This window comes from Haemaphysalis longicornis, unplaced genomic scaffold, assembly GCF_048455015.1.
Source record: "Haemaphysalis longicornis isolate Haplotype H1 unplaced genomic scaffold, Haemaphysalis longicornis Haplotype H1 scaffold_7, whole genome shotgun sequence".
Classification (NCBI taxonomy): Eukaryota; Metazoa; Arthropoda; class Arachnida; order Ixodida; family Ixodidae; genus Haemaphysalis; species Haemaphysalis longicornis.
This window is the reverse complement of record NW_027526422.1, coordinates 137,724,710-137,736,339: the sequence shown is the minus strand read 5'-3', so window position 1 is coordinate 137,736,339 and position 11,630 is coordinate 137,724,710. Positions and strand designations below refer to the sequence as shown.

General features: G+C 45.6%; 1 protein-coding gene across 1 annotated transcript in view; it reads right to left on the bottom strand.

The window, feature by feature from the left end:
* Positions 1-1,576: 1,576 nt before the first annotated feature.
* LOC144146570 (uncharacterized) overlaps positions 1,577-11,630 on the bottom strand; it is a 207,561-nt gene continuing 197,507 nt past the window's right edge. The window contains exons 16-17 of the mRNA XM_077678513.1: positions 9,541-9,728; positions 1,577-1,739 (exon numbers count right to left, since the gene is read on the bottom strand). Coding sequence (XP_077534639.1) covers positions 1,577-1,739; positions 9,541-9,728 — 351 coding nt within the window. The remainder of the gene's footprint in view (positions 1,740-9,540; positions 9,729-11,630) is intronic.

Here is an 11,630-nt window from a genome sequence, read left to right as displayed (position 1 = left end):
TTTAGTGACCGCAAATTTAAACAAAGTGCCACAAAAACGCGAAGAATAGTGTTCAATTATGTAAGGAGAAAATAAAAACAGGTTATTTTAAAACTAAGAAAAAAAGAAGTAAAGCGTATTTTTGCCGGAACGGTTGTGCCTGCTATTCCGCAGGCCAAGGTTGTAGTTTCGAACAATGTTATTATTTGGGGGGTAACTCAATAGAGAATGTGATTTTAATACTTTTACCATTATTTGAAATAATAAGTTGTTTGAAGAGTTTGGAAAGTATTTTGAGCGTGCCTGTGAAAACGTTGCCTTCGTGGTGAACCAGTGCACAGCTACCGCCAGCTACCCGAAAAATGAAAACGGGGCGTTAAGCAGTCGTGGACGATGACAAGATAGGACGCATAAAAGCTCCCGTATCTGCCGTATCTTGACTTCGGCGAAGTACGTTTTGTTTCTTCTTTTTGTCGGCTACAAATTTCGCGGTGGCGTTTTACCTGCTCACTTATACGTCCTTCGACTGCGGCATGAGCAACGTCAGGTGCGATCGCGCATTGCCTGCTGTTTCACTGAAGACGGTTACCACAGAAACGGGAGGATTTCGGCTTCCTTGTAGCTCGTAAACGCGTGAATGCTTAGTGAAGAAAGCAAATACCAAAAACCGCTTAAGAATCAAGTTGTCATGCCAAGCCCAAGCCAAAAAATTGCCCCCACCTCCCCGAAGGGAATCGTGAGGAAGTGCGAATGCATTTCTTGCGCCGAGAGTACACGGCGTAGTAATTCTGCCATCGCCTTGAGAGGCGCAGTACCGGCGAGGGGGAGCTGTCAGGCGAGGGGAGAGGCGCGCGCCGAGGGTGAGTGCAAACCTAACGGGGGGAGAGGCGCGCCAGCTGCAGAGCATGTGACGTCACGGTGCGAGGAGAGGGGGAGCAGACGCAAAGGCGCCAGCGCGCGGTCACGTGGGAGTGTGACGTCACGGCGCGAGGAGCGGTGCGGGAGCCGGCGCGGGCGCCGGCGCGGGCGCGCGCAGCCACGGCGCGGGAGGCGGAGCGCGCGCGGGTCACGTGGGGTGTGACGTCGCTGCGCCGTTGCTGCAGACGCTCCTCTCCGCTCCTCGCGCCGTTGCTAGGGAAGAGGAGGAGGAGCAATGCGGATGGCGGATTCAGGGTCGCTTATAAAGTGCATCGCACTTAAAAGGATGTTCTCCCATGAACCCCAACGACGACATGGCTTACGAGGCGCAGTTTCCTCTCTAGTATACTTACTAAGAAACTCTATGCTGAAACGGACGCGCAGACGGCCTAGCTGTCAGTGGATGATAAGACGCACGCGAAGCAACCCTGCACCCTCGCCCAGTTACGTTACACCGCAACAGCGAAGCTTCGAGTGAACGAAGGGATAAGAAAGGCGCAGGTTGTCGTAAGAGGACGACGCAGCTTGCTCCCCGGCGGCTGAAGGTCATCGCGACACAATGAATCGTCTTGAAAATGTAGCATAGCAGAGTTTTCGCTCTGAACTGTTGCTCCTACAGTTTGGTACACTTCTGTGGAGCAATAGGACTTTTGATTTCAGAACATTGCGTTATGGATCCTCACTTACCAGTAGCAGGCCTTTCAACAATTAGGGTTCCGCAGCTGAAACAGCGTTTCATGGGCTGAGCACAATCTTTGCAATATAAGCAATGCCCGCATGGTGCAAAAGAAATTTCGGCGGGCGCTTCAAGGCATCCGTCGCATTTTCCACTCTCAGGAATCCTGTAAATAAGCATATGCAGAATCTTATCACATGCGGGAATACATTGTACATTCTTGAGTATCTTTTGCGTGTTTATTAGCAACAAAATTTCAAATTGACGTTGATTCGGACATTTTGGACGGTATAAAGTGATGCTACTCTCAACAGCTGCGCAGGCATTCGTTCACTTTGGGAGGTAAGTATGCACTCTACGCCAAGAGTTTACCATTGAACCATGAAATCACTGTTATAATGATGATGCAGTTGCTCTCACATAACCTGATTTATGAAATTGATGAAATGAAACAACAATTTCAAAAAATGCTTATATAGATCGAAAGTACCTAAAGACTTTGAGAAGTCGAAAGCTTCACCTAGATGCGTGGAAGGCGATGATATGTTCGCGCACATTGCGATGAAGGGGACACAGATATATGGCACCGCATGAACCACACTCGCATCGGGCGTGAGCGGGCACTTCGTCATTCTAAGGACAACTTATAGCCCGGTGTATCTGGCGCCCTGGCAGCAGACGTCGACTTAGCGACCTCATGTTTGTCCTTCACGTTGGCTAGAAAACGAAATCTTCATATTTCAACGCGGTCAACCTACTGTGCCGTTTCATACCGGCTTGATGCATCCTCAAATTATACTGAGTTGCGACACAAAACGACGAGATGACACGAAAGGCATGAAACAAAACAATGAACTCTCAGTACTCCGGAGTAAAAACCCCACCAACACGATGACACTACACTAGCGACTCGATAACACTAGCAACACGATAACACTGGCGACATGCAGTCGTCGCCAGCCGCACCTCGCGTAGGCTTCCGCCAGAAGATGCCGGCTGTTTGGACGCGACCTTTTGGGGCAGTTGCTGACGTTGTCACTGGGTTTACCGGGTGATGCAAGCGGCGCTATAAATATTAATTCGGAGCATTATTTGCCGAATACCCGCACTGCCCGGACCGTGTAACGTCTTGTAGTGGCACCAAATTGAATAATTGGCGGAACTGACGCATAGAATCACTATAAGAGCCTAAAAAAAGATAACCGGTGAAACAAAACTTTGAAAAAAGCTAAAAATCTAAAAATAATGCAAAAATCCACGAAACTGTGCCAAAACTGACAAAATCGAAATTATGCGTTTGCTAGAATGCTCTACAAAACAAGGAGAAAACTACAAAAGTCCGGAAAAAAACGTTGGAAAAACTAGAGAAAAAAATTGCAATAAGAAGCCAACCGCCTAACGGCGCACATTCTCCCACAAAGGCGTAATTGTCGGACGTAACATACTAAGGCGGCCATGCAGACCGAACAAAAGATTGTTTCATTCGATAGATTGCCTCGTTATAATCATACTGACACGACTCTGAACGTAAACTTCACTCAAATGGGTTATATAGTTAGGAAAAAAGGGAATGGCCATGCGACCAACTAGCTTATTTCCCGCAACAGAACCTATGATGTCTTATGTGGCAGCTGTACGATTGGCTGGGGGTGACAAAAGCAAACAAAAATTAGTCGGGTTTATAGGCTTGCGGAATGAGATATTTGCGCTTACATTTAGGGCACATTCTTTTTATAGAGTAAGAACGGTGGGATAAACAGTGGAAGTTACAAAAGTACACGTAAACACAGAAGTGCCGATGCATACTTTTGTTGGTACTGCACGCACTATGCTTGTTTTAGCTACACAGCACTGCGGCGCTTTGCGTATAGGGAACTAGAAGTATTCTCGTTCACTGTAGTTATGAGTATGTCTCAGACGACAATGGCCTATTGGCGTAAGCGACTGTCTTAAGTGACCATAATTGTCGAGGGCGCCCAACGATTCACGAAACGATGATTTACTGTCTGAACAAAAATAAGCCTGGTAAAAAACACGGTCAAAACCAGAGCAAAGCAGAACACGGCCCACCGAGGTATGGTGGCGTCATGCAGGTTGACTCAGGGTAAGCACGGCTCCACAGTGCACCAGGTTTCGCTTGAAGGCCGGTTCTTGTGATGAATTTGCAGACGTCATGAAAACATGCGATTTTGTGGCGTAATCAAAATTTTACCTTAATTGGATTATTTTTCAGTGAATAAAGCACCTTTTCTTTCGGGAGAAGTGCTGCGGGCACTATAACGACGAAATGTTTCGAATAAAACAAACTTCTGTTTTGTCTGCATGGCCTCTTTCGGACTTAGCGGCTAGCGTGCGCTACACTAGCAGTGGTATGCATGCGACGCATTCCGATGAATGTCTGCCAACATCGCCGTAGCCGCACAATAGTTCCACTAGGAGTCATCCCCATCGCCTTCGCCCACGCGCGCATGCGCTGTCGAGCACCGGTACCCGCCGCCGGTAGCGTAGCGTACGGTAGCCACTGTACTAAAATTCTGTATTTGTTAGTTACAACAGTGCGAATAGAGGTAAACGATAGAATCAAATTTTCAGAAGCAAACAATTACGAAAAATAGAAAAAATAAAATACAAAAATTAATGCACTAAATAAAAAGTAGGCATCTTGTAGATGTCAGGAAACGGAGACTGAACGAAAACATTTCGCGAAAAAGACCGACAAAACAGCAATAAATATTTGCGATAAACAATTACGAATCCAGCTACGAATAAACAAGTAAGAATTGCATCACGAGGTAACTACAAATTTGGCGATGAATAGGCACATAATGGCTATGCCATGTAAACCTACAATAGTAGTGAAAAGAAGCAAAAATATCGTAAAAGCAATTAAATAATTCCACGTATTTTGATACTCAGCCAAATTTGGCTGTAAACTACTCGGAATGTCGACAATTGGGGAAGAATGCTACGAATTAGTATCAATCGTCCGAATCTATGCAGAGGTTTCGCCCATGGGCCTCGCCTCTAATGACGCCGCACCTCTTGTGCAGACAACAGGCCCGCGCCAAGTTCGACTGCTCTCATGGTACTCAATTATTTTTATACAGAACGTTTACGGCGGAAACCAGGAATTCAATCCAATGGTCACGCTTTTCGACGGTTTTTCTTCGCGGATTCGAAGCCTCCTTGCCATATAACATTTATCGAAACAGCAATAGCAGGAGTATAGGCCTTGGGCGAAATCTGCTATCCTCCTGCGGCCACCGCTTGCGCGACCGCCATGTTCAAGGGTAGAAACCGAAAGTCTGGCAGCTACCTGCAGGAAGTGTTGGGGGATCTGGCATGTGCTCTTAATTCAGGATGTCCACACAGTGTTGTGCTTCACAAACTGCGAATAAGGATGGTTAAGGGAGAAAGGAAACAACTCTAGAAGTCAATATATTATTGTTGATTGATTCATCGCAGGCGCCGTAACGACGGTGTGCGCTGCAACCTTCTCACGTATGTGCGTCGCGTCAAGCGCAAATCTTATCTCTTTTACCTTCATTCATGTAACAAAGACAAGAATAATCTTTTACCTTCATTCATGTAACAAAGACAAGAATAATTTGCAGTAATGCGAAACACAAGGTTTTACCAAAGAATTGTCTGCTTCCCTCAATTGTGCCATTTCCTTCGCGGTAACGCAGTGGCGACTGCGCTCTACTACTGCGGTGATCGGCGCGAACGCGACTGAGGCGGTAAAACGATTTACAGCCATTACTAAATGAATCGGCTACGTACGTGCGCCTAATTTTATGTTAGCGTTCGTTTTTGCTCCGTTGTTCCGTGAAATTATTTCATTATGGGAAGCAAAAATGTTAACTGCCGGTTTACCGGGCAGGATGCAATCGCTGTGTCGATATACACAATTAACGAGCTGAAGGAAAACTTAGCTGCTACAATTCATGGCCTGATGTTCCTTACGTACTGTTGGGAAGAATAATTGTTTTAACGTTTCCACGAAAAAGAAAGCTCCCCGCAGTAATTTTTGCACGCGATGTACGCACTCTCTTTTCGCACTGCAGGGCGTGCGTAATAAGCTCTAGTGGTCGTGTGATTGGACTCTGCGCGGAATCCCAACCACTGTTTGATCTGTCATTGTTCTTGCCACAAATGACGATTATTTGGCGGGCGCATTTAAACAACCAGAGCGCATAAAACGACTAGCGCATTAAAAAACGCTGCGTGCAGATTTTCTACAGCGAAAGTGAGAACATAAAAAAAACGCACAGTGTGGGTTCGTTACACATAGGTAATCTTTGTTGCTTCAGTGCGCGATCAGCTCAATAAATGATTTTCGAACAGCGTTCTCAGTGCCAGGAGATTCCACTAAAAGGTAAACGCTGAGGGGGGGGGGGGGGGGGGTACTGTTTCTTTGATTTTGTTCTGTGTGGTGACCACCGTCATACTCCATTTCATAAAAGATTGCTGTTCACAAGCACCAATGTGTGAACCTATCATATCATATCTGTGATTACCAGCAAGCACAAATTTTTTGTGAGGGAAACAGGATGAAGAGAATAGTTTTCTTTTTTTTGCCCCTCATAGCAATCATCCCACCTCATTGTTCGCATTAGTCATTCGACTGTATTCATCACAATAAACCGGCACGTAAGGCATGGCTTAGTGCCACGCATTACGTTAACAATCAGCCGGAGTTTTTTCCAGAGCGATTCCCCGAAGGTGGTTTCTTTAATACCGTGGCAACGTGGCAAACTTGTATCTCCGCAATTGGTGCCGATGGATTGCGTTTCGGACGCATATGTCTCCCGAGAAGCAGAACGGGAACCGGGGGCACCACAAACAAGTCCAAACACCATTCATCAGTCATTATATGCTATCAAAGAGCACGAGCAGGCAACGAGTTCGCACGATAGGAAAAAAACGCGCGTGTTGCATGCGTATCAACGACCGCCGCTACGCTTTAACGTTGCGTGAAAAGGAGGGCTCGCTTTGATTCCGAACGAGGGCCGCAGATTTGCATAAGTTCTACAACCTGTGTGGCTCACGGAAGGTACTTAGAACCTCTTGTTGCAGTATGAGCATTCAAAATCTCCTGAAACACGTCCGTTACACCGAAATAAAACGATGCATGAAACAAGGATTTGAAACTTCTGAAAAGATAATTCCAGAGGGTCATCTGTAACAACCACTATTATCGCTCACACACACACACACACACACACACGCACATACGCACGCACGCGCACACACGCACGCACGCACGCACGCACACACACACACACGCATACGCACACGCACACACGCACGCACGCACGCGAACACACGCACACACGCACACGAACACACACGCGTGCGCGCACACGCATGCACTAACGCACGCACGCGCAGGCACACGCACAGGCACGCGCTCACACCCACACGCGCACACACACACACACACACACACGCACACACACGCACGCACGCACGCACGTACACGAACACACGCACACACGCACACGAACACACGCGAGCGCGCACACGCACGCACGCACGCGCACGCACACGCACAGGCACGCGCTCACACCCACACGCACACACACACACACACACACACACACACACACGCACGCACGCACGCATGCATATGCATATATTGATATATATACCAAATATGCCACTCATTGCTGATTCCTACAGTAACATTTAAAACCAAACGAGAAGCATGCGTGCGCAATTAATGCCGCGTATCATATTATAGCGTGGTATATTACGAAGTAAATCTACAATATACAGTCCTTTTTGAGGATGCTTTGTCGAAGAAATTTCGGGCATACAGCCAACGAAAATTTGGTATCACAAAAGTGCGTATTCCCGCTTTAGTAATACAGAAAACGCGGCAAAAATTTTCGTTGTCCTAAGGCTTATTGAAAGTAACTCAGAATGTTGCTTTTGTGTGGAGAAAAATCATTTCAGCTACGAAAAAATGAGGCGTTAATATACGGGGCATTTTAATGAGCAGTGAAAAATTGATGCTTACAGCATCTATGGGAACGCAGTGGGGTTGAAACACAAATGGACTCAGTGATGTTCTGTGCGGGGATATTTCCCGTTTTCGGGGAAATTTCAGGCGTTTTAGGCCGATAGGGAAAAAGTAAATCTTTCATAAATCACGGAGTTTGAAGAGTCCTACGTAAAAAGGGAAAATAGCGGCAGTAAACCGGACTCCGCATTATTTATTGCTTTGTTTTCCTTTTAAAAGTTCTCAGCATTTTGTCGGATTTACTTTCAAATATTCATAGTCTCCATTCCGGAAGCAGAAAGCCTGCAAGACCGCTCACAATCCAGTTCGTAACACAGGAAGGAGCGTAGAGAAAAGAATACTCCATGAAAAACATGTGCTAAAGCGCGAAACTGCGGCGCCTGAAGTGCTGGATCCTGTTCGCATGTATACCTGCGCAGTATAAAAAAACATATCCGGGGTACGTCTTCATCCGCGTTCCGTTAACAAGCGAAGGCAAATTACTTGTATGGATTATATCAATTACACAGCAATGCCTTGTTCTTTTTGACACAGGCAGTTTTAACTTACAGCTTTAGCATGCAAAGTAAGCACGCTCTTTCGTACAAAACGTGACATAAATAATCAAATCTGCTTAGCGGCTGATTCAAAGGAACGGCAGAGTTCAAGCTGAAACTATGATTCTCTGTACGGCATCTGCGTCCGGAAGCCTACGTATAGTGGCACTGGCTAAAGACCTCAACCGAGCAAAACTCCACGTGAAGATCAATCAACTACACAAAACGAATACAGCAAAATTTACAAGGAATTGTTGACAATCCTGTGGTGAAAAGTGGTAAAGAGAGAGAATGCCTCAACCTAGACATCGGAATTCTCGTCCCCAGTATGGAACACCAACGAACGAACTACATATGTGCTATCCCTTTACGGCCCAGACCACACAAACGTGTGGGTCAACAAATTCGTTTACTCAGTGGCGCCTGTTTCGGTTTCGGTTTCACACCCCTAAGTAGCCGCTGCGAACGCTTCCGAGACTTCATTGGTTTCGGTAGTTCACACATTTTGCCACCAGGGGACGAGAAATCGCACATTGAAAACGGCTCCCGAGCAGGCGCGATCACGATAGCCGCCTTCAAGATTAAAAAGTGATATTTCTTCTTGCTATTCTCGTATTTTCTGAATAACAAGATTAAGACACGACTTGCAGGACTTGGAAAAACACGTTCGGGTAAAAAATACACCCGTTCCCTTCGTGTGCGTTCCGTCATTACGCTTGAAAAATGCACCCACACATATGTGTGGGCTGGGCTTTCGTCGTTACGAAAATTTTGCTGGGCGGTATAGGCTGGCGGGCTCGTGCACTGCAGCGCTAGAGATAAATAAATTTTTCTTGCTTTCTTAGTGCCTCATTTATTCGGGGTTTTGTGCTGGCTCATTGGTAATCTTTTCTTGCGCCTTAATCTTGAACTAGTTCAGTAATTACTTGTGATAATATTAATATTTATAATTATTCATGATATTAATTAAAACTTCATTATTATTTATTTTCACAAAATCCTATTTATAATATAGGTACTCCTGAAAACAATATAAAACTTCTAAGTAATGCATAAAAATGGAGTTTTTTTGGGCCTGATGCCGTTTTTAAGGTATTCTTACTATGCGCCGATCACACGAATAGAAGACCAGCCCACACATATGTGTGGGTTTGTTTTCTGTGTGAAATACTCTGAGCTTTCCATTTTCACATGTCGAAGCATCATTAGGAAGGGATAAATGCACAAAACTTAATGACTTGTTGCCATTTTTTCTAAAAAAAATTTGTTGTGCAGGAAAGGGCTATGAGAACATGCTCTAAAAATAGTGCTGTCGGTATGGAGTACCAAGAATTTCGGCGAAAACTATAAGGCATAGTACTTTATCAACAGTAAAAACGTGTGGTGGAAACGTGTTGACTTACCATGTACATGACTGTACGAATACCAGCACTTGTAGTGAAGGCTGCCCTAGGCAGTAAGCGATCTCCAAAGGGGTGATGCCTTCTTCGTTGCGGCACAAAATGCCAGCTCCGCGTCGAAGAAGAAAGCATGCCATCCGAAGTCGCGTGTCAAAATTAGGGTGGCCGTACTCAAGAATTTTCTTCTCGACCTGTGCAACAAACGCCACGAGAAATCAGTTTTCAAGATAACTAGGATTACAACACTGTTTTTTTTTCGGTTGTGTAAAAAAGCATTACATTGAATATTCATTAGAGCGGGGCACACATTATTCAATCACAACTGTCCATCTCAACCCTGTGTCGAAATGGTCTTGTGTCTCGCTGAATTGATTGATTGGTTGTAGTGTTTAACGTGCCAACACTACACAGGCGGTGAGACGCACCGTAGTGATGGGCTCCCGATTAATTTTGACCCCCTGCGGATCCTTAAAATGCACCGAAATCTCCAACACACGGGCGTTTTTGCTTTTCGCCTCCAACACAAAACCGGCCGCCGCCGCCGGGAATAGAAACCGCGTCCTTGTGCTCAGCAGCCCAACACCACAGTCACTCAGCCACGGCGGGGGGTGTCTGGTTGACTTGCCTATGATGAATCCGCTCCTGTGCATATACGAGGCACTCCGTTCTCTAAGTCTAACTCGTGTACTGCCTCCTGTGAAACTCCGACAACAGTAAAACTATCGAAGCACCTCGTCGAGACAAAAACCTAGCGCCTTCTTTTGAAAATTAGCTCTTTGCAGTGTTCTTGTGAAATTTACATAAACAATGACGGTCTTTTAATGGTCCTCCCGCCTGTCAAGTCTATCCCTCCGCTCAAACTGCCCTAATTTCTTTGCAGTCTTTTTCTTGAAATAGTACATAGTACACATTACAGTTCATATCTGTATACCTGGGTGTCGAACCGAAAAAAAAATACCGGTGTGGTCAAGGTTCGGGTTCAGGTGGATTCATTTCGTTCTAATTCCGTTCCGGATCGCCAAAATCCCATGCTGAACCGCTTCGCGAACAAGTGCGAAAGGTTTGAACCGGTTCCCGAATCGGTTGGATGAGTTAAAAGTGAGGAAAAAAATGTTAAGTAGTTTAGAGCGACCGGGAAAACAATGTATGTGTATGTATGTTTGTGTTTGTTGGCGCAAGGGTATCCAAGAACAAAGAACGCCAAAACTATGTTACGTGGTCCTTCAATAGTCAGGTTTGATCATAAAATATGTATGACACGAGTAGGATATATTTTAAAATACTAATACTATATATATAGGCGTAGAGCTTCCGTAGACTAAAACATGAAGATATGGCGGATGAAGGGAAGTATGGATGGATCGTGCCTGCAGCTCGGGCCGAAGAGCATGCTACGCGAGTGAGCTCTGCCGTGTTATCAAAGGAAACATCAGGGCCTTGGTCGATGCTCTCAGGCTCCGAGGTCACGCACTGTACGAGATGAGCTTTAAAACTTGATATCTGCAAGATAGCTGAAAAGACATTTGTTTGTGAACAAAGGTTCATCTCCTAAAAACAGTCAGGGGTGTCGCGGAATGTTACAGGCATATATTTTAGGAAAGTGTTCTTTTATATCCCCATTGTAAGATGTACACTCAATTAGCACATGGAGGACGGAGAGCCGGTCCCCACTCTTCAAATGGTATGCGTATGTAGCGTAAGTGTGACCTATGCGCAGCCTGCAAATCGTTACTTCAGTGAATCTGTCTTGTTTTTCTGTTCGTATTTTTCTAGGTGTGCTTTTATTAAGGGGGCTCGTCTGTGTGCGTGTCCAACGTGCGCTGCCAGAATTTACGGATTCCCCTTCGGATTACTAGCTTAAAATCCAGGTAAGGACTTGCGGTACGTCAACACCCCTATGGAGGGCCGCCAAACTGGCATTCCGGTCGGCAATTTTGTTGCCTAGAATGCCACTGTATCCAGGGAACCAGCAAACAAGAATTTGTAGTTTTCACTTATAAGCAGTCAAGAGAGATTTAAAAAGGTGACTGAGGACAGCGTTTTTGCTAGGTTAAATTGAATCTAGTACTGTAACCACACTTAAGGAGTCTCTG